Source organism: Colias philodice, chromosome 9, assembly GCF_061535455.1.
Source record: "Colias philodice isolate Cphi_HAF_F1 chromosome 9, ilColPhil1 Martin Lab GWU primary, whole genome shotgun sequence".
NCBI classification, from domain to species: Eukaryota; Metazoa; Arthropoda; class Insecta; order Lepidoptera; family Pieridae; genus Colias; species Colias philodice.
In genome coordinates, this window is record NC_143094.1 from 3660830 (window position 1) to 3685387 (window position 24558).

The 24558-nt window shown below is 32.7% G+C and overlaps 2 protein-coding genes and 1 long non-coding RNA gene across 3 annotated transcripts in view; 1 reads left to right on the plus strand and 2 right to left on the minus strand.

Annotated features, from left to right (window-relative positions):
* LOC149485732 (uncharacterized) overlaps positions 1–24558 on the minus strand; it is an 82363-nt gene that overhangs the window by 18341 nt on the left and 39464 nt on the right. The window lies entirely within an intron of this gene.
* LOC149485733 (15-hydroxyprostaglandin dehydrogenase [NAD(+)]-like) lies at positions 4865–12749 on the plus strand. Its single transcript, XM_089698714.1, has 5 exons — positions 4865–5130; positions 6522–6761; positions 9962–10135; positions 11043–11185; positions 12295–12749. Exons 1-5 carry the CDS (start codon positions 5029–5031, stop codon positions 12446–12448), a joined length of 813 nt encoding a protein of 270 aa, XP_089554840.1. The 5' UTR covers positions 4865–5028; the 3' UTR covers positions 12449–12749.
* On the minus strand, positions 7826–9814 carry LOC149485734 (uncharacterized). The gene is made up of 3 exons (XR_016316019.1): positions 9239–9814; positions 9051–9112; positions 7826–8976 (listed from the first exon to the last, which is right to left on the minus strand). It is a non-coding gene; the product is annotated as an uncharacterized LOC149485734 (long non-coding RNA).

A 24558-nucleotide genomic window follows, 5' to 3' on the forward strand; every position in this document is an offset into this window, starting at 1 on the left:
TCGGTCCCCGCGCTCAAGGCCCGCGATAGAAGCTATGCAATAGCTTAATAAAAACATACCTTGAATATACTATCGCTAGGTAATGATTCAAATAAGTATATTTTGTTTAAAATTGGCAAATTTACAAGTCTCATATTTTAAAAATTACTAGGTACATAAAAATAATTAGGTCTGTATCTAGTGAAGCACAATATGGACATTACATTGCTCTACTTTATCCAGTGACGGATTTTGCCAAGTAAAGCCTGTAAAAATTTTCTGTTGATATCAATTGGAAATTCTGAAATTCGAACAAATATAAATAGATGAAATCTTAGTAGGATGCAATTTTATGATTGAACAGATGAAAGTTTCTTAAAGGATTTGAAAATAGTATTTTATTTCAACATTTTGAAAATATAGTCTTTTCTTTGCAAAAATTATCTAGGTATATTAACGGCAAAGTTACCTAGCGAAAAATTTTGTAGGATTTTTCGTAGATAAGAAAAAACACCGGACAGAATAAATATTATGCTGTCCCTGGAACAATTTGAACCGCAAATTTGCCGCTAATAAAATCTTCCATTCCAAGCTCAAGTCCAACCTGCTGTAATTTCACCCTGCCATCTCTTATTTACCTAATTATCTCTGCAAAAACAACTCGAGATAGGCCTTGACACTAAAAGTGAATGCCCTAAAACATGCTTAAATCCAAAATGTGTCAAGAATACAAAGACCTTTAAAAACACTCACTCAAACTAGTCCTACTTTTATTTTAATTTCTGTGTCGCGAATATTTTTCTTTATTAACACGGAATGTGGGGAGCTGGCAGAATAATAAAATGAAAACAAAAGGGAAAACTTTGGTTGAAATTCAACCGAGTCATCTCCGCAATGTAAGCAGATTTTACGTGAGCTATTTTATATATAATAATAACGCTTGAATGAATTTGAATTCGGTGTTTATTTAACATTTTCCCTTTGCGTAATTGAAGGATAGGCCTTATCAAGCCAAGAATGAACTCAAACTACTTACATAACTGTACATTGAATATTTTTTTATGATCTACAATCGACATCGAAGCCAAAAATACATAAGGTTTTAGAATTTTTATCTGTTTATGGATTTACTTCAATTTTTTTACAGAGAGCCTAAGATCTGATAAAGTACATAGGTTTTATACCGGATGTTTCTTTGACTACACGCACGAAGCCGCTGGCGAAAAGCTAGTATATAATTCTGTGTAATTATGTAATACTCGTGTATTTACTAACATTTCTCACTGTTAAAATATATACATAAATGTCCAATAATTAAATATCGTTTAAATTAATTAATTGGTACACATTAATTTCCCTAATTACCCATTATACAGTTGAATATCCCTTATAATAAATTGCGGGATAACTTTCAACCGCGACACATTCATGTTTTTTAATTCCCATTATAAATGAACCTAAAATTATACATTTTTGTTATATTTAAAAAAAGTAGACTAAAACATTTAGCGTGCAAATGCATTAACATTTAAAATAAAACGATAAAATAGTCATAAAAATATAAGCATGGTAAAACCAAGTGATGTTCATACAACACAAAGCGCTAAATAAAAATTAAAATTCATATCAAAGGAGAGTAAAGGACAGACTCGACACAGCTCACAGCTGCAAGCTTTTGTCCTTTGAGAAATAGGCAAATATGTGTTCTGCTGTACCTACTGGCTTTAACTGAACTTTGATACGAAGTATTCTCTTTGTATTATTTGGTCTTTTGCTGTCCGTCTCTATGTGTAGATGTGTATTGGTGCTAAAATTGTTATATATTCGTCTTTAATATGTTGTTTCGTAGTTAGAAATACTACACATATTATTTTTGTAATTTATGTTCCAGATAATTTTTCACGTATTATCGTAATAATTATTAATGAAAAAAACGAAATGAGCCAATAATTGATTGTAAACATTATTCGGTTAAGTAATTGATACCTATGTCTTAAGGTATAAAAATATTTTACCTAAATAAATAGGTAGTTAATCATATATTTATTTATAAGTAATCACTTATATATAATTATATTTAAGGTATCAACTAGCATGCTTAGAAAGTTATTTCAAGAATTTTCAGTTGTCATACAATTTTACAAAAGTATATCCAAACGTACATGTGATAACTGCGTTAAAAACAACCGACTTCAAACTTGCACTTGCAACATTTACAATTACAGACAAAAATGCTCATAAAATAAAAACTACTGGGCCTATCCGAATAAAATTTTTATGGGACCAATTCGACACCATCCCGCATCGAACAAAAAAAGAATCACGTAAATCGGTTCAGAAACCTCGGAGTAATCGGTGTACATACATAAAAAAAAAAAAAACATACCGGCCGAATTGATAACCTCCTCCTTTTTTTTGAAGTCGGTTAAAAATTCACACAAGATTCACCTTCCTATCTAGTTCCATCGTAAAATCTATTCCGTTAAAAGTGCTGAAAAGCAAGGTCGTGTAAAATTGAGAGTGCTGAGCAAAACTCATTCGAAGCGGCGGTCAGAACCACTTCTTTTCAAGAGCGCGATGAATTTTTAATAATTCCGTATCCGTCAAAATCACAAGATTACTTCAAACTTAGAGTGTCCAATTTATTTTATTGACTAGCTCTTCAATCGCGATTCACTCGCGTCCACTTGACTACAGCCGTTACCCTCAAATTTTCTTTCAGCTTCAAGTGTTTATTTTGCAACCAAAAAGCCCATGTACTTCACGAATCTATTTATGGATATGGTGAAAACGTTAAAGTCGACTGTTTTTACATTTTAACCCTAGATTACTACCCTTCGTCGATTCGACGACGCGTCACCAAAAAAATCGCTATAACTTTTACGCGCGCGACCGTATGGTTTTCTAACTTCAGCTAATCTCAGCCGACCCATTGCTCTTGCGATGGACGGTAGTGCTTTGTGTGTGGAAGGTCCACACGCGCTGTACCAGCAACCATGGCTCGTCACATCGACGAAGGTTAGTATTAACGTAACTTTTCGTACTATTTAGTTAAGTTAAAATTACGTTATTTTATCTTTTATAATGGTGCCTATTATTTTATTTTTTAGATACGATTCATGTGTTATTATTAGAAGTCGAAAGCGATGAGGAAAATTCATCTGCGAGAGAGCCTGAAGACCATTCTGAGGCTGATGAGGCATGAAATGGAGTGGGTGATGATGAAGTTTCTATTGTAAATAAAGAGAAATTTCCAGATCAAGATTATGAGGCATGTAGTAATACATCTGCCCACGTGACATTGAAGACGAAAAACGTAGCACTTCAGCTGACCCAAGTGATTTAATTATAAGACCATCACGTACCATTCTTCTTGGGAAAGATAAACACATATGGTCACCACAATAGTCAAGGTCACAAAGCAGAAGGCCTTCAAGGAACATAGAAACATAACACGAGGGCCTGTACGGTTTTTTCAAGATATTTTAGATCCTCTTCCATGTTTTTCAGGTATAATTACTGATGACATTACTGATACTCTGCGGGACTCAATCACATAAATTTTAAACATGCCAGAAAGAAGTAATATGAATGTTATAAATGAGACTGAGCAAAGTAATGATGCTTATGTCCCTCCACAGCAAAATAAAAGAAACATAAATATGCTATATGTCCCACCGTAAAGCAAAGGTAGACTAAAATTAGGTGCACTAAGTGCAAAAAATCGTTGTGTGCGGAACACAAACTTGATGTGTGTCACAAATGTTTTAGATCCTAAGCTATTATCAAAATTATATTTTTTATTAATTTTTCAGATATTATTTTTACAATTAAAAGTTTATTTCGAGCAATTTAGTGGTATATATTATGTGTACGAATTTTTCAAAAATTTTAAGAACTTTCATAAAGCATGTAAACTATGATCTCATTTTGATGACTGTTTGAATAAAAAATATGGTAATATTTTTATATGTAGATTAATACATTGTCCTTAAAATAAAAACATAACTACAAATATATTGTTTTAATTAAACCCCTTAATCCCCTCCAATAAAAAGCGTAGTCGAAGCGACGAAGGTTAGTATTAAACGGTGAAAAATAAGGTTAGTGTTCTAGGGTTAATACATAATATTATATACCTATAGTCTACACATTGATTGTATATTGTTAATGTTATAAAATATACCTATACGGCCTTACTAATAAAAAGTTAAACTATGGATAAATTACTACCATTTTCTACCATAGCTCTTGCTCATAGCTCTATTTCTCTTGCTCACATGAAACGTCAATCATAAAAACAAGACAGGATTGCATTAACAGCTAATCCATTGCAAAGCCAATGGGTACCTAACACATTAGTAAGACCGATAGGGTACAGGCATAATTATAGTTATCGTGTTGTTTATTGTATTTATGAAAATCTATTAACAAAACAATACCTAATGTTATTTTCTAATTGAGTGTTATTCACAGTCGATTTATTATCGTAATGATGTACGCTAAATCCTTATATTTGGTATATTTTTATCTAATTTGTGATTATTATTGTAGAGTAATGATGATATGTAAAATAATTAATTATTGTATACATAGTTTATAATATAATATATTTAATGATTAGTAATATTCGGTGAAAGCAAGTTTATAAATGCCACAGATAAATGCTATGTTTATCTAATCTATGAATCAACAACAAAACTTCGTACTAGGATTTTTTTGCTGTATAAAGTTGCAGACTCCTTAGTTAGTACTTATAAGGATAAATACCTTGATAAATACTTCTTTCATACGTCACTTGTGATTGTAACAATGACGAGTATAGGAAATATTTTTAATTACATATGACGCTTTTACATAATAATATAAGTAATTAGTTACCCGCGTGCATTTGTTAACGTCGGCCGTGTCAAAATATTTTATTTATCTTGTGATAATGCGATATGTATAAAATTATGAGATAATATTTAGTATTGATTTAGTAATCCGTGTGTTGTCTTAGATAGTGGTTACATATTATATATTTTATGTGACAATTTATGGTGTAACATGGCCAAGTGGGATGTGGATGGGAAAGTGGTATTGGTGACGGGTGGGGCAGCTGGGATTGGTGCTAAATTGGTTAGAGGATTGTTGGCGAAAAATGCTAGGGTGAGTTACACTATGTGTATGATTTTTGATTAGTCACCAGTTTCGAAATGGGGAAAATGTTTTATGCCAAACATTTGCAAATAATAGAAGTTAACTCACATTGTATTAAAGATGAGTATTCATAGATTAAATATTCAAGGCCTTAAAAGTGTTGTGGGTTTTCAGATGTTAATTTGAATGGATTCGAAATAAAGAAACTAGATTTCAATCGATATATTTAATAGAGTTTTTATCTATAACACGCAAAAATATACGAAATTATTCGATAAAAATATATCTATACTAATATTATAAAGAGGAAAGGTTTGTATGTATGTATGTATGTATGTATGTATGTATGGTTTTCACGCATAAACTACTGGACCGATTTTGATGACATTTGGCACAGATAATCTTTAGACCCTGAGAAAGAACATAGGCTACCTTTTATTGCGAAATATGTACCACGGGCGAAGCCGGGGCGGACCGCTAGTTATATATAAATCAATAACTCGTGGAATGTATCCTAAATTATATTATGTTACCACATAAAGGAATAAATAACTTAAATTAAAACAATATAAGAATAGGCAGGACTATAATTACTATTTTATCACATAATATTATATGTTAATTTAATTAGGAACAGCATCTAATATTATAGAGTTTAAAACGAAAGTTATTATATTTTCATTGAAATCACATTAACTGGTATAACAATAAAATTGATTAAAATCATAATTTATTATTATTTAGCTTTCATTGAATTGCAATGACGATAAAGAGTAATAAATGTTAATGTTTTCTTGGCGATAAATAACATATTTTGTTTTCGCGATAAGCAATTAAGATTTATAATGTCAAATAAGTTATTTAAAGAATCGAACCTATGTTTGCCCTTGACTAAAAAGTGTAATAAAATGATAGCTACCGAGTTGGCTTAGGTATTAAATTTTATAGATTAATTGTTATCTAGGTAGATTTATTGATTCTAATACTATTAAATAGCCATATTTCTTCGAATTTATTTAGTGAGACTTGTTATTGTTTTATGTTATCTTAAAAAAAGATATAAATTTAAAAGATGTTTCCATCAAGTTATAGTACATTGAAAAAAAGCAGATCGTGTTCTTTTTTGAAGTGAAACTTCTTTAGGCGCGTTGAGAGTAAAATTAAAAGGTTGCGTCATGGCAATAGCGTCACGTCATGGAATACGGTGACGAATTTGGTATCTTTGAATGTTGCTAAAGAAGTTTCACTTCTGACAAAACTTTCTTTTAATGCAAGATGAAAAACTTAAACATTATAGTAACCACAATTGGCTTCTAGGATGATATATAACTCAGTTACAGTTTCCTCTAAACTGAAATTTCAAGAAAAATCCGCAAACTTTAAACTTTGGAACGTTACAGCATGTTGCGTTTCTCGACGTCGCAGCGAGGGAGGGGGCGGCCCTGGAAGGGGAACTCTTGAACAAGTTCGGTGCATTAAGAGTGAAGTTTATAAAATGCGACATGGCTGATGCTGGCCAAGTTGATAACGCATATAAACAAGTCTTGGACAAATACCGCAGGCTGGATGCGGTTGTGAACTGCGCGGCGGTACTTGGCGATACTGAGAGTTCATATAAGACAATGGTGGACGTTAATTTCGTGAGTATTGGCCAAGTTTAATTAAATTAAATCTTGGGTGAAGTTGGGGACAATGTAAGTTTCTTAGTAGATACGCATGACGTCACATAAACGTTGTATGGGAGAAGATTCATTTGAACACGGATGACTTGAGAGTGTTTTAATAGAGTCATTGAAATTAAACGTTTTAAAGTATTTTGGTCAAAATCTTCAAGTGATTTTTTTATCAAAGATTATTTCTACCTTTTGATATTCAATAAAAAATATAATAGATATTAAAATGAGTGAATAGAGACTTCATTATTTCGATACAAATTTAATTTAGAATTACGAAACAATGTGTTCCTAGAAGAACTTATCAATTGACAAATAATTTGGAACAATTTCCAATAAACAAGAGCTTGGAAGAAGTATTTATGTTCAGTAAATATTAAACTGTAACTTAAATAGAAATACCTTTTCTGTATCTATATTAATAGACTACGTAAGGTACGTGCTTTATATTTGCTAAGCAATATTTTGTAAGCGTATAAATATGTGTTTGCTAGATGAAAGAGAGATATCATCTTGGTGTGCTATATCCTTTGCTATTTACAATTGAATAGTAGTCAAAGTGTGAGTTCGCAGTACCTGGGTTCAATTCCCGGTGAAGGGAAATAAAATACTATCTAAAATATTTCAAATTATCATGTGCCGAAAAAAAATCCACTATTACGAAATACATCTATCCCATATGCCAAAATACACAAAATACTCGTTTTATGACTCTCACAGAATCTCCGTAATTAAGACGATACACAAAAAAAAATCCACTGCTTGGCGGGCGGAGTCTAATAGCTCGCTATCGCGAACGCGGGTGTGCGCGAAGTCATTCTTGCAAACTCGCCGCGCTGCCGCTGGTCGACACGGGACAAACATGTATGGAGTCGTCATACAGTTATAATATTGTTATACATTTATTTAATTGTTGATTTATTGGTTTTATTTTCTTGCTTATAAACAAATAATCTTCTTTTTAACAACTACTTAGACATTATTAATAATTATTATTACATTGTATTTCGTAATGTTTACTTTATTACAAAATAGTACAGGCTATAAATAATCTTTAAAATAACAAAAAATATTGTTACTCTGATAAAATGAAATGGTACTCAATAACGCGGACTACTGAATTGATTTAGATAGAATTTGATGCTGACGTAGATATTACATCATGCCCAGAAATGAAAGGTACTATTTCTGAAAGAAGTTATAAACCCTAATTCTTCTCAGTCAAAGTCAAGAGTGGAAGATATCACTAATACAGTAAAACTGATGCGAAACTTTGGATGTTAATTTGTATATTTTTTTGTTAGTTGTTACTTAATCACGTCAAGACTACATTACCAATTTTGATAAAATATAGCTAATTGCCTGGATTTACACATAGGATACTTTTTATCCGAACTGAACACTTCTGTGGGATAAAACAGGATTCACGATATAACCTAATTCCACGCGGGCAAAGCCGCGGTCGGAATGATATTTTTTAAATAAAAAAATTGTTTTAAAAAAAACACAAAATATATTGACGCATGTATTTATTTTTTGCACTCTATTATAATTGTAATTATTCATTACAAATAATCAAAATAAAATAGCCAGAACAAAGTTAGGCCCTGGTAGGGTAGGTAGGCAGGTACAGCAATGTGAGACGAACACTGGCTTATTTATAACAATAATAATGTATTATAAACATTAAATTAAGTTTACAACAAAAATACATAATATTATTAGCTAATGTGAAAACGAATCAACCAATCATCCCACAACAATGAAATGTGCACACAAATATTCATCCAAATCGGTTCATGTGATTAGGAGGAGTGACTGCAGTGCCATCTTCCGGGCCCAATTGTGTTTCCAGATCACCCAGGAACTCAATTTAATATACTTACACAAAATTTTTCGAAATGAAAACTCACATTACTATGTAAATATGAATATAAACCTGTTTTAGTACTAAGCAATTTCCCGCACAGGTGTAGTAAGTATAAATGAAATAAATATCAACATCAAATTCTTTATACAACATACTTATCTACCACCTACTAAGAAATGTAATTCTTGAAATTTTTTCGTATTTTTTTTTAATATAATACTACTCCAATGAGCTCCTGTTCCATATTATGTCCACCATACTGCCACTAAGTTCACCATGATTTTTTATTTCTTTGCACTTTGTTGCTTTTTGCTAAAAATGGAATCATGCGATAAAACCAGTAGAGCGTTGATAACATACATTTTTGACTGAATAAAGGTACTTACGAAGGAGTGAGTTCACATTGTGAACAATCAGTGGGTTTATTTTCCTTCTGGATTCCGGATTTCTGAAAAGATTATCTATGCTATAAATGAAAAAACCTTACACATTCGTTATGTACTTAAAACAGGGGTACATATCAAACATCGTCTATAATACAATTATCATCAAATTTAAAATAAAACCAACTTACTTCATTAATTTGTTCCAATTGTAAGCATTCTTTTTCCTCCAACCTTTATGTTTCTTCTTCTTATTTTCTTTATTGTCCCCATTTGTCTCATTTTGTCTTATCGTGTTGTCACCCTTTGTTACGATTGCGCGAGCGACACAAGTTCCCCGTGTGACGGCCGTAGCGGGAATGACTCGTGCAGCGATCGGGGTAGGAAGGTACAGGGCGGCTCTCGCTATATTGGCTGGTCGCGCGCTAATTTCAAGTATTTCTTGTTTATTTCAAAACCATCGCATATTTCAAAATTCTAAATCGGTAGACGTATAGGTTGTATATTTTATAGTTAATATCCAAAAAGTCGTAACTTTACGTTTGTTATTTTCAAGATGCCAGAGATTAAAAAAAAATAACAATGAGAACTTTGCATTTTTTTTCTATCGAGAAAATATCATGGAATCATGTTTCTAAAACGGTAGACGTATTGTGTTACTATTGAACTTTCTTGTCAAGAATTTTCATCACGACAACTTTAATAATATAAAAATTACGAAGGTTTAAAAAGGGCCGTAAATGTTAGAAAAATTAATTCATCACCTTAATAACGCATTTTGACTTCCGAATCAACTAATAACAAAGGTGGTTTTGGATATGAATAAAAAATTAGCAACATGGATCCACATTCCGCCGTTTACGAACCTAAATGTAATTATAACATCTCAGCTTTTAATGCATTGACTTTTCCAGTGTGGAACCGTAACGAGTACATTAAAGGCCTTTGAAATAATGAGGGCGGATAGAGGAGGCGGCGGTGGAGTCGTGATAAACGTATCGTCGCTACACGCTTTCAAGCCATGCTCGTATCTGTCTGTTTATGGTGCTACAAAGGCGGCTGTGCTGCAGTTTAGCAATTCTTTTGCGGTAAGTTTGGTAGTGACCTTGTAAAAAATCGATCTTTTTTACACAAGTATTCTCCATGAATGAGTGTGTAAGGAGCGAGTAGGATGTGTATGGATACAGACTCGACGTTTCATTTCGTGAATTCGTGGCGAATTACCTCATGCTTAATATTAGTTTTTTTGTAATAATTTTACTTCGCTCTCGTTACTCACTATCTACGCTTTTCATCTATTAACTTTTATTGATAACTAGGTATGTCCAAATTGGTCAGTTTATTGGTAGGTACATTGGTTGTTGTGTGTGGCAATTTTATATCTATTATCCTAGTCCACGTATCGGGATTGTACAAACGTGTTTTTGCACGTTTATAAAACCGTAATGATCACGCGATTGCACGTACAAAATAAACTGTAAAAGAAATGAATAGCGTTTGTGGCTTACATATCGAAAAAAATACCTTTACAAAGTGGCAATCTTTCGTGGAAATCTCTATTGCAATACAACTCATTCATACCGTGATACGACCAGAACCTGAAATGGATTACAGAATGGCGTGAAATTTTCGACGGATTTTGGTTTCTGATAAACCATAACATGAAAGACTGAAAAAAGGTGTTTTGTATTCATTTAAGCTTGAGGTTCACGGAAATCGTTCTATATAAATATTTTACGGATTAGAGGGTGGAACAGCTCAGTGATAGCCTTTTTGGAATTGATTTAGTTTTATATATAATCAAATCATAATAATTTCATAGTCTAAATGAAACATTGATCTAGCATAGCTAATTCCGTTTAATGCTTCGTTACAATAAATCAGCCTTGCAGTAGCGAAGTTAAAACTTACCAAGCATTCATTTAAAAAATAAAATTGTAGAAATTCAAGGAGTTAGCACTTGCAAACTTTAGTTAAAAGAACTTAAATTTTCAGGCAGAAGAGGCGTACTCGAAGACTAAAGTTCGCGTTATCACAGTCTGCCTCGGACTCACGGACACGGCACTGGTCCACAAACAAAACTTGGATAACTCCACGAAGGATTCCTTCGGACTAACTTCAGGCTCGGAGCCGCAAAGGTAATTTGTTATGAGTTGAATATACTCGCCTCCAGGGAAATGAAAAGTCGACGCTGCGAATTCTATTTGCGATTCAGATTTTTTATTCTGTGATCGTAAACAAGCGGATGTTTTTTCTAGAATTGTTGAAATGGCATGACCATTTTATGCGCAAAGCAAAGTTTCGGTATGCTGACTTTACTTGGCGAAACTATGAAATGAAGGAATACTACTAATATTATAAATGCGAAAGATTGTTTGAGGATGTATGTTTGTTACTCTTTCACGATAAATATGTACCCATATACCCATGCCAATTGTACACTAACCTCAACAATATCTTTCTTCATAATTTTTGTCTCACTTCTCTCTATGTAGAATAAATAAATTGCTTTGAAATAATATCTTCATCATGAATAATTATTGTATTGTAAATTAGCGAAATACAAAACGCCTACGCATTAACTTCCGTGTCAAATAACTTAAATATGATACTTTATAAATGAATGGCTTAACATTCAACAAAAGAGACTTATTTGAGCGAAACTCAAGAATAATTTTGACAAATGACGACACACGTTAAAGTATCTGATGCATAAAACATGAGGCGGAAACGGGCAAATTTCAATTTGTTCGCACACCTATATTTATAGCGAGCGTAAATTTGAACTGACATAGTGACTAAATTGTTGTTGCTGGCTTGTAAATATAAAAATAACATAACAATAAAAATAAAATACTACAAACCTATAGAAAACAATGCTAATAGAAGAATAGTTAGTTGCTACCAGCTACGGTAATTCGTTTAAAATAATTTAATCATTGAATTTGTCAGACATGCCACTTTTTTATTTTGTAAAATTAACGGATCCATCAAAACTTTTCAAAAAATATATATTTTACATTTTTTTTTAATTAAATAAATGATATCTTAAAACCAATTAGATCAATAAATTCATCTGATATTTCTCAGATTATTAAATTATATTTCTCTTTTTTTATAGGCCAAAAAAGTTCCTACCGGAAAGTTCTTTTACCGGATTTATACCTAATGAATTTCTATACAGATTCATAACCGTATCAAAAAGGGTCCAGAATCGATCTACAGATAAAACGTTTATTTATTTCAGAGTGGAGTCAGCAGTAACCGGTATAATTGAGGTAATTCACTGCGGGGAGAACGGCACTACGTGGATAATCGCTAACGATAAACCCGCTTTAGACGTAACCAAGTCCGTGAAGCAGAGCCTTGAAATCCTTTCGGATGTGGCTGAGGGGCTTTAGATTTATGTATTGCTTTTAATGAATCTGATTTTGTTAATATTGGAGTTTTATTTTACCTGTGCATATAGAATTTATATTATGTAGTAAGTCTAACTTTGGTGGTTATTGTTTCATGATTGAGGATATAATTTTGCAGAAGGAAACATAACATGTCATAATATTATTGTTTTAATTTACCTGTGAATATGGCATTCATTTTATATGTTGTTGCAGCGTTGGTAGGTACCTACTTATTGTTTCATGATGGAAAATATGATTTTCAGAAGGATGATGAGACTTTATTTGCATGCCAATTACCAGCTGTTACTAGAAATTTATATTGATCGTGACATCTTATTTAAAACAGCCTTTTAATTACTATTTATCTAGTATGTAAGATATTTAATTCATTTTATTTCAATGACTTGTAAAACATAAATAAAACACGTGTTTTTTTAGTTTCACCTTTGATTATCGAACATTTTATAACCTTCCTACATATCAATTTATTTTGAATATTAAATTATCAAACGATAGAATATAATATAATGTAGAACGTATATAACACATGTTATTAATATTATGGCTATTTTGGCAAGGCACAAAAGTATAAAAATTTAAAAGAGGATTTACGGCGTATCATGAACATAAACTTTAATGTTTTATAGGGGTGTTTTTTACAGTACATGGAAACTCAGCTTAAATAAAAATATTTGTGAGTATATCATTTAGGAATAAAACGTGGATCGCATTTTTTTTAAGCTTTAAAAAGCAAAATCCAAAGACTTTCAGAAAATAGATCTTTCATACACATAATATTATATTATATTTGATGCAAAATTATGTGTAATCGTATCTACGATTATGTGTAATCGTATCTACGATTACACATAATTTTGCATCGAATATACCATCTGGTAATTAGACACGAATACCTATAGTCAATACTTTTATTGTTCACCTATCTCTGAAATTTCTATATTTATATCAATACTTGACCATAAAATACAATAATGTAAAGCGATAATTAAAATCTTCAAATCGATGTGAAGCTCGTTAGGATGACATAAATAAAATACCTACGTAAAAGAAACATTTCACTTAAAATAATATTTCTTCAGCGATTTACCTAGAAAACCTGTGAAATGCAAAGAAAAGACGCCATTAGTATAGCATTAATGATAATACTGGCTCGTAATCGAGTGTTATTTTTTAAGAGTTATTCAGAAAGGCTGAATTTCGCAGATATTTTTTTTCATTACATTGCTGTAAGTGTGAGGATTAGCAATAAATCTTAACGAAACAAACGAGCAAGCTACGCGTGATCCTTAAAAGGGTACTTCAGGCTTATAAATGGGCGTAAAAAGTAAACCCATATGAGGTACTGAATTTATTTAACAATAAAAAAAAACTTAAAACCTTATTTATTTGGGGAATAAATTGTTGCTAAGATTTTTAATTCTTTATTACAAACTTGTATATCACCCAAACACATAAATTTATGTGTTTGGGTGATATTTATAAAAGCTAGAAAACGTCTACGTAAAAATCTAAAGAAAATTCCATAAAAAGCCTATTTTCCAACAAGCACTTGATCTAAGCAATTGAAAATACAACTGGTCAATTTTTCCACAAGGCAACATTATTTATTTCTCCAGTGTATAATAAGTCGTATCAGTCTATACCATTTTTTCAGTTATTTGCCTCAGCGCTATTGACGCCTATGTACATTTTCTCTAGGCGGGTGTCCACAAAGCGAGCAGCCTCGCGAAGCAATTATTAAGTGAAGCACCTCAGTTTATACGTGAAGTTTATTGAAATTTTACATGAGCTTTGCATTTAATAGAGGACGACTGGACACACGGGCGGCGAAGATATGAACAGGAATGAATAAGTAAATTTGTTTGGATTAAAAAAAAGCTTTTAAGTATGCCTTTAAAAAAATTAAAACTAAGCTCACCGAGCTGCTTCGCGCGGCAATTGGTTCGCGAGGCTGCTCGCTGTGTATACCGCCTATCGATATTGGATATTATGAAGGATAGGCGCCATCAATATACCGACATTCCAATTCGCTTTACAACCTCGTGAAATACGCTGTGAATTTTGATTGTAACTCCGTAAACACTCGTTATGGCGATTGTTCGAATAATCTAATATCAATGAACGATCCTTTTTGTAGGTTATAACGTGAAATGATGGTATTAGGTATACTGTTATTTAGATTTTTATTCATTGGAGAATTGTGTGGTATTTTATCGATTACAGCCGTATTTTCAACCGACTTTAAAAAAAGATGTTCTGAATTACACTCTTTTGGGGGTTATTCCAGAGATTTCGAAGCGATTTAGTTATTGTGCTAAAAATAATTATACTATGACTATATTTAATTCGAAATAACTTAAAAATAAAATAAAACTACTAAGCTTTGTATAGAAGTTTCTGTTCTCTAAAAGCAAGAACATTAAAAAATAGCACAATGCTTTATATTGCGTCCCTCCTTGACCCTTCTAATCTTGCAATATCTAATCTACAATCTATTTACAGGTCAGGTATCAAATTAGGTATCCGTATTTGCAGTTATTCTCTTATGAATTGAAGCAACGTGGAAATAAAAAGCAACTGTGTTCCATTTTTTTTCTATTTTTTAAATAATTATTTTACTGCTACAGGTAATAAAAGCGACAACTTGAATGAAACACGAAAGATTCATTTATCTTATTAATTAATATGTTTTACTTTATTTCGTGGAAAAACTGCTGGAAAGAAAACTGGGTGTTTTCACATTCCCAACATCCTACGGATGAAATTTTATAGGAGCTACTTTTCATAAAGACGTATCGCATTGCATACTTTCTATTATTCAAGTAATCTTCAATTTAAATCGTAACAAAATCATATTCTTTCTCAATATTATTTTAGTATACAATATGTGCGATACAATATCATATATTTCCATAATTATACAACCACGAAACCGTACCTAAAGCACGTACCTATTCCTAAAGAACTAAGTCAACCGCTTCATATGAACTAATATTTATTTTCACATATCAAACGCGGGACGAAAACAAAAATGTTTACGCAAAACTATTCCATATTTACTTACGTGAGTGAATTCACTTTGATCACGAAGTTTATTGCTCTACGTTCATAGCAATTTCTTTTTTCCGGCTCAATCCAATGTTTTATGGTTTCTGTCTTAGTACCGCCCTAATTGATTACTTGGTCAAGGAAAATTCTTTGTAAGTCATACGCATACATTGCATGTGGTACGGAATATGTACGTAATATTTTAGATTTTTTATACCACTTATTCATCTACGGGACTAACCATCCTTATATCGATTCATTTTCCTGAACTAATACCAAGTACTATTTATTATATATTCTGTGCTAATACTGCTACCTCATATGTTTCTGATAACTATTTATTTTAACAGCGAATGACGTAGATATGGTTTATGCCTCTTCGAATTACACAATTCAATTGTATAAATTAATATATATTAAGCTACATACAAGCGGTTGAAACGTGCCTGAAACAGTCTTCAAACACCTTTAACTCGGTTTGGCAGAACGTGTGCTAATGGATCTTCACTTTGCACTTTACGCGAACTAAGAGCTCCTTTACAGATCAAATATCTCTGATATAAAATACGTATCGATTCTATGAGTGAATTTGATGTAATTTTCGGCTCGAACGCCTGCGTTAATGGACTAGGGGTTGGACCGACTGCAATTCACGAGGTCTATTTTATTCGAGTGAAATACAGCTTTTAGGATCTATTTAGCTTTTCACATGCTTTCGGATTGGATATTGGTTAGCAAAATTTCAGGTGTTTGCTATAAATGCTTATTTTTGGTGAGGTCCATTTCTGAAGCATAACCTGTTATGTATTTTGATATAATTGTGAGTATCTTATAAAACGTTGAATTTATGAAAAACACCAATTCTCAAAAAGTGTAAAGAATAGGAATTCTATTGTGGCAAAAGTTAAAAAGATTTGCGCCAAGATTTTATGTGAGCAGTTTTGAATATATTCGCAACTTCGAAACTTTCTAACCACAAACTTTCATTTAAGAGTTAGGTAAGTTACGAGTTTAAACTACATAAACATATAACTAGGTAATATTTTCTAGCAGTTCCACGTATTGATGCAAAAATATATGTATCGTATGAGCCACATTCGATGGAAGTATATGCATATTATATACCTTGCAATTAGTTCAGCTCATTTGTAATAATTGACTATTATAGCCCAATGATGACATTAACGATGTTGATGCTGCATTAAATGGGTATTACGTAATTAGATTATATTCATATCTATGCTCTAGTTATGGTCATAATTTCATTGGTTAACTAGCCATTCTGAAGTTTTATAATTAGTAGGTACCTATTTTATCTTCGTAAACGAAACTTTTTAACTTACTAAACCCTCTCTTAATATGTGCACAGATAATTTAATACTATACTAGTAGTATAATTAAATAAACATCTTCTAACAAAAATATTATAAAAAGTGAAGTCCCATGTCCCCTAGTGGGGTAAGGGGCAGATGCATTATACATCTGTTTCAATGATCGATTTTCTTTAGGGACAAGTAGGTGATCAGCCTTCTGTGTCCTGCCAGACCGAGACATTCTTTTTTTTTTTCTTCGTCTCCACTGGGAATCGAACCCAGGACCCCTCGGCTCTACGCTCATGCGTCAACCACTGTACCAAGGAGGCAGTCATAAAAATATTATAAAGCTATTAAAATATTAGCAGTATAATTATTAATGTTTCCTAAAACTGCTAAAGTTTCCGGACATCTGATTATAAATTCAATTTCTGCTAACTCCTTTGTCTAATTACTATTCCGTCAATGTTTGTAACAGTTCAATACGAGCTTAAAGATAACCCAACTAAATAGATAGTTACTTAGGTAACTATCTATTTAGAGGGACCAAATTGAGGAATGTCACTTATACCACTAGCAATTTTAGGATAATATACAACAGTTCAACCCGAACATAAAGATAACCCAAATAAAAAGATATGTACTTATTTCTATAAGGACCAAACCATGGAATGTGACTACCACTAACAATTTCGGGATTATAAACAACACTTCTATACTAACTAAACGATAACCCAAATAAAAAAAGGCACCTAGAAACTAGATACTGGAATGTGTAATCAATTTCAGGATTATAAATGTGTTCAATTGTATTTGACGTTCAATATTCGGTCAAAGCTAAGTTCAACGCCAATTGAATAAGTGGGCGCTAGATTTGCTAAGTGAAGCATGGACAGACATGATATGGGCGGATAATCGTGATTACAAAACGAGGCAATGATTTGCAAATGACGTGTGCGATAGTTAATGGAAGCTAGTGTTATATCCGTGAATTATGCGTATAAGGGCCGATTTTTCAATGCTTGGATAAAACTTATCCGTCCAATAAATTATTACACGATAATATTAAAATGTCACGTAAACTGTCAAATACGGGCAATTAGAATACGTTTTTAAAATGGTAGTTTTATACATTATTCGACGAATAAGTTTTGCATTGAAAAATCGGCCCTTAGAATAATAAGGTTCATAGATAACTAAATAAATTTTTTTGGACAACGCTTTCGAGTCTAACGACCCCGTATTTTGTCCATACAATTTAAAATAAGTTCTATAAATAACGTTTTACATACACCCTTCATAATACCGCGCTGCGTATCCATGGGATTATACTCAACCAAAGCGCCACCTAGCGGAACTTTAGTACAAAAAAGTCCACGTTCATAACTAAAATCACGATGCACGTTCCCCGCTGCATTATTAATTAGTACTTTCCGCTTAACCGCGCCTGTATTCAGGATGTTCAAACAGTCGCTGGGAACTGTTGGTTAACGCGAAATTAAATATTCAACGGACAATATTGCGTCTCCGTAAAGGACTGGCCTCTTGTCTTGTGTGAGCGAATCGGGCATTTTTGATTAAAACCAGATATTGCTTCGGATTAAATTCTTTAGCTTACAGTGGGATATTGTGAATTGTTCTATTCTAGGAAAAACGGTTATGAGAAAAGCATTTGAATGTTGAGATGTTTTTGCGGTTTGAGGCGCTTATTTCTCAAAACTATTACAATTAGAATCAGTTACACAGAAATAAGATTAATTATAATTTTAACAAGCTTAGCGTCATGCTTACGGCGAGGAATTAAACAATTAGGTATTAATTATTATTACAATTAGATTAGATTTTATATTCATGAATGTTATTTAATTTCTTACTTTTACAAAAGATTTATGGCTTTTTACTTTGTTACATTTCTGAGTTAAAGTATGCTAACTTATCATCAAATGTATCACCACATCAAACAACATTAATCATAATATTAAGTTTCTAATTAATAAAAACAATGGGTCATATTTTTAGTCAAGAGAAATTAAAAAAAAGTAGAAATGGACATGATTTTCAATAGAGATCTATATTCTATATGTTATTTAGTTCACTTTCAAGAGAAATTGCTCGAAACTCGACTCAAAGGGTACCGCTGAACTCGTACAAAAATGATACAAAGCCAGCAACTTTATATTTCTGTTCAAAGAGGCATCGATTCGGGTTAAGCCCTTAGCATAAATCAGAAGACTTTCCAATCGAAACACCGCAGCGAATGCATTTGCGTGCCAACTACGGCGGTTTGGCGAGTCAAAGACAATATATCACGATTTTTAATCTGTTATTCTAAAATTGAATGGAACATTTTTATGATTGTAATTGTAATTAATTTTTACTCTGTGCTCAGCTTCTCAATTTGTATGTAACACGTTTTTTTTATAGCTTCACCTGTATCTTTATACGTAGCCGACTCTTTTCGACTGGATTATTACCCACTTTAATCGGAAAGATTTGTACACTTATCCAGGATCGATGACAATACAATAATTTAATTAGTGTATCTTATTGAAGTGAGCATTTATTAAGTTTCTTTTTAACTAATTTTATTTGTTACCGGACCAAAATAAGGCCAGATTTTTAGGTAGTTTAACGTACCTAGTGAAAAATTAAAACCTGAAATTATAAGTAAGATTTTTTTTCACAGTTCACTACTATATTTCTATCTAAATATCGCGGCAACAACATCAAAATCCTGCGTCACGAATGTACCCTCATTTAAGGCTAATAAACAGAATGTTCGCATTAGAACGTGAAACAGGTCAGGCGTCCGCGGACCGGTGACCGGAAATGATTTTTGTCTTCATGCACCAATGCGACGCCATTTTGAATTTGGAAAGTGGAGTAAAGTATTATATTTTCTTACCTGAAAAAATATGTCTGAATTAATATCTATAAAATATTGTTGGAAATTTTTTGTTTCGATATTTAAAGGATCTTTCTGAGTGTATTACAAGAAAAAATCGTATTATTCTAGTTTAAAAATTAATAAGTAATACATTATTTTTCGTTAATTTCATGCCAGTTTTATCATCTATGATGTTACACATCTTTGAAACTCTTTCTATAAATGCAACATAAAAATCTTCCAGTTTTGTTTCAATTGAAACAAAAAATGTCTTGAGTGATTGAATGACTTGATTAACTTTACCGATATATTATATTATAATTTTAATTTTCTTTTATTGGTTATAAAGTTTCGTAATATTGAAGAACTAGAAACAAGCTTATAAAGTATAGAATCTCTTAGACTGCACGCTTCAATAATCTTGATATTGCAGTCACAAATACCCCAATAGTAGTATTCTACTATTGGGGTCCACAATTCGCTTTTCAAAGCAATCCTTATTAACTCCAGAAGCCTGAGATTTAATATCGAACCCTTAACAAAAGCCAATTATAATTGATCCAAGGAAGTATTAAGGTGTAGAAAATTTTGCAATTATTTTATTTCATATTTACATATGTATGTGTATTCTTTCATAAAAAAAGGTTTGCAACTTTTAATGTTTTATCGTTGTATTGTTTCTACAGATGTACTTCTATTTTTTTAAAGCACTAACATTTATAGGTACAACCAATGAATTCCAATTATTCATAGTAAGCCACGTGATGATGTATGCTACAATATCACCTGAGAAACTAAATATTTAAAACCAATATATGAAATAATGAAAGCACAAAACCATAATAGAAATAAATAGATTCAATGTGTACCGTATTTCTTTACTAAACATATACCAATTAGACAAAAATCGATAAACTTTAACAAACTCGATAAGTAATAGAAAACTCTATAATTACATGCAAATTAAATAGCCAAGTTCTTTTCACAAACGACTTTTGAAATCAAATGGGGGACGGTAATGAAGTATGAAGTAACTAAGGCGAGACCATTAATTAGAGAAATGAGTTTACGAAGCTTATTTGCAAAGTCAACCGTGGAAATGTTGGCCACTATCAGCTGCCCCGAATATATTTTATTATCCTTGTTTAGGTTAATGGATATTATACTCAAGTTTGTATTTTTGGAATAGAGGCACGTATTGTATGCGGTTTTAATTCTTTTTTATGATGGATAGGTAGACTAAAATTTCATCTGACGGGAAGCAGCGATACTGTTAAGTTGGGAGCTAGAATTCTTGTTTTACATGACAAACAAACATAAAATACATACATATTGTATTAGAACGATTGTTCTCTCTTCAAAATCGTTTCACTAGTCCAACTGTTTTACCTCAAATCCTTTTAACTATATCGCATTACAGAAAAAACTACGGACGTAAAAAGACCATTCAATTTCTGTTTAAGATAAAAGACATTCCTACTCGGTTCTTAAAGTGCGTCATTACAACCCCAGAGCTGTTGAGAAGATCAGGTGAATGGGAACGGTTGCTACAATATTGCAAATAACGCCTACGTGTAGGGTTTGGTCTTTTTGTGTAAGTAATATTCATGTACAATTTCTGCTAACGTTGGCAAGTTTGTCCGCTCGTTTGGCCAGCAATAAATGATCTAGCAGAACAAGAAAGAAAGATCATATTTTACAAAATTGATCAGGGGTATGGGAGCACATGATGCATGTGCTCCCATACCCCACAAAAAGACATGGGACTTCACTTTAAGGTCTTAGGTATCGATTATCGGCAAGGATAAAAATAAAATAAAATGATAAAAATAAAAATAAAATAACTTTTTCGAGGGTAGGAGCAAAATAAACTAGGCGTGTTTTTCTCTGCTCTAACGAATTAAATTTAAGAAAATTAATTGCTGCAGTAATTTGTATATAAAAACCATATGCATTAAACAGTGATTTTACCTACCAGTGTCCTCAAATAATTCCTGTCTCTTTTTGCACTAAACTGTCAAAACTTGCACAGTCACTATTATGGAGTCTATCAAGAAAAGTATGGAAGATATGACTAATAATTTTAATAAAAGGATGGAAGAGTTCCAGAGGGATTTATCAAATAACCAAAATCCACCTGCCACTAGTAGTCCTACTTCCAGGCTTGCGGCGGACTTTGAAACCTTCCGCAACTTTGTGATTACTTCGCTTCAGTGTCTTCAATCTCAAATCAACATGTTAGCCAAACTTCTTGACCAGCAAGAGATGCGTTCGCGTAAAAAGTTCTTATTGTTTCATGGTGTGATGGAAAACAATAAAGAAGATTTGAGTACAATTGTCACAGACATTGTATCGCAAAAACTAAACATTACAACTATCAATAAAGGTGCTCTCAGCCGCTGCAATCGCTTAGGTCATGTCACTGGCGTTAAACCTAGACCTATTCTAGTTAAATTTCAAGACAGCCAGATTCGAGATAGTGTATGGTTTGCCAAGACACGTTTGAAGAGCACTGGAATAACTCTTTCTGAGTTCTTGACCAAAAGTCGCCACGAGGCTTTTATGGCTGCAAGGGATCGTTTTGGAATCCCTCATTGCTGGACCCGAGACGGCTTCATATTTATTGCAGCTCAAGATGGATCAAAACACCGCATCACCTGCGTCTCTGACCTGGATGCCATTCCTACGTGTCCGGATGCACCAGTGAACCCTCGTGAGCAGGCAGCAAGTGGCCGAGATACACAGAAGGATGCCAAGGCAATTCCAGCTGCTAGGTCTAAAAGACTTCAAAAAGTGAAGTAACTTTTTATAACTTTATTACTCCCTGAACAAAAGTATCTTTTAATTTTTGTGCTTTCATGTCCCAGTACTCTGTATAATTGTGTTCCGCAGTAGTTTTTCTTCTTATTATATTATGTTATTAATGCTCACTTATTTTTAACGATACGGCGGTAGAACGTCTCTTAAGATATTTTTAATACCTTAAAGTTATTTTATTTATTATTTTGTAAAATTATACTTGTCGAATTGTCTAATGTCTTATGTCAAAGTGTCAACTGTCAACGTCAACTATTGTTTGTCTTAACTATTTCTCCGCCAGGGTACTTGTCATTTAGTGTGTTATTTTATTTTAGACGCTGGTTGGTACACAGTAGCTGTTTATTCACAGAGTTTATTAGTATACATATTTTTATTTTATTTTTGTCCTTGTATATTATTATAATTTAATATAATTTAGTTGTATATACTTATATAATTATTTAACTATTTTATATATGTTTAAATGATATCACCTTCAAGCGATACATCACACAATAGCTTTTCATCTTTTCATTCCATTGACGAGTCTGGCAGTGATAGTAGCTATCATAGTACAACGTTACCCAGTTTAAATGACACCATCAATGATGCGTTTCAAGACAACGGGAAAACGTTTAACATGGTCCATATAAACGCTCAAAGCGTTCCAGCACATTATGTTGACATGCTTGCATCGTTTCAGTCTACAAACCTCCATGCAATACTAATTTCCGAATCGTGGTTGAAACCTTGTTTACCTTCTTCCTCTTATTCCTTACCAGGCTTCCGGCTCATTCGTAATGACCGCATTGGTAGAGGTGGTGGTGGGGTAGCCATATATCTCCGTTCACATATTCCCTTCACAATTATTAGTACCTCACCCCAGCCCCCCCCTGCAGATGCAGCCGAGCACCTCATTATTGAAGTCGTCCTTTCTTTCACGAAAATCCTATTAGCAGTCTTTTACAGTCCCTCTCTCTTAATAGATTACTTTCCTTCGTTTGGCTCAATATGCGATAATCTCATACCAATTTATGACCACTGTATTTTAATGGGAGACTTCAATACGTGTCTCCTAAAAAAAGACAACCGGTCGCAAAAATTGGTCTCTATTATTGAGTCACACAATTTACATCTTCTTCCTCTTAACCCCACGCACTGTGCCCCTCATTGCATCCCATCTCTCCTAGACCTAATTATAGTTTCCTCACCCAATTTAGTTTCGAAATACGGCCAGCATCCAGCTGATGCGTTTTCATACCATGACCTCCTATTCCTCTCATATAGAATACGACCTCCAAAATATAAACCTAGAGTATTATTAAGACGTAATTTCCACGGTATGAATGATCTTAAACTTATGGAAGATGCTCGTTGTATTGATTGGTCTCCAATTTTCTTGTCTCCTTGTATCAATGAAAAAGTTGAGTACTTTAACTCCGCGCTAATAAAGCTATACGATTTGCATGCTCCGTTCAGATTAATCAAAATAAAACAATTACCTGCGCCTTGGTTAACTGAAGAACTTAAAATTTTGCTTAAAAGGAAAGCTCGAGCCAAGGCAAGGCATAGAGTGCTTAAATGCGATGCAAGTCGAGAAAAATATAATGCGATAAGAAATCGATGCAATACATGTTGTAGAGATGCACAGCGACGGTATATTCACTCTTCTGTTGAGAACAGTGATCCCACTGTCATTTGGAAATTCCTTAAAACGTTAGGTATTGGCAAACAACGAAATAATTCAATTCCATCTAATATAAACATTGAACAACTAAACTTACATTTTTCTAATTCTTCTCCTTCTTTCGACAGTCAATTAAAACATAACACATTAGATTACATTTCCAAATTACCAGTTCCCAATATTCCTCCTTTTAGCTTCAAACAATTTACCGAGTGCGATGTAAAAAAGAATTTGTTGTCCATCTCGTCGAGTGCTGTTGGTGGCGACTGCATTGGACGTACTATGATCTTACCTATCCTAGACGTTGTCTTACCTGTTATTACCCATATCCTGAATTATTCCATATCCTCTAGTT

Bases quoted from the DNA above. Each gene is read 5' to 3' on its own strand.
- LOC149485733 (XM_089698714.1), top strand. From the start codon at position 5,029: ATGGCCAAGTGGGATGTGGATGGGAAAGTGGTATTGGTGACGGGTGGG. The intron at 6,762-9,961 runs GTGAGTATTGGC...TGACTTTTCCAG, and splicing joins CAATGGTGGACGTTAATTTC to TGTGGAACCGTAACGAGTAC. The intron at 10,136-11,042 runs GTAAGTTTGGTA...TTAAATTTTCAG, and splicing joins AGTTTAGCAATTCTTTTGCG to GCAGAAGAGGCGTACTCGAA.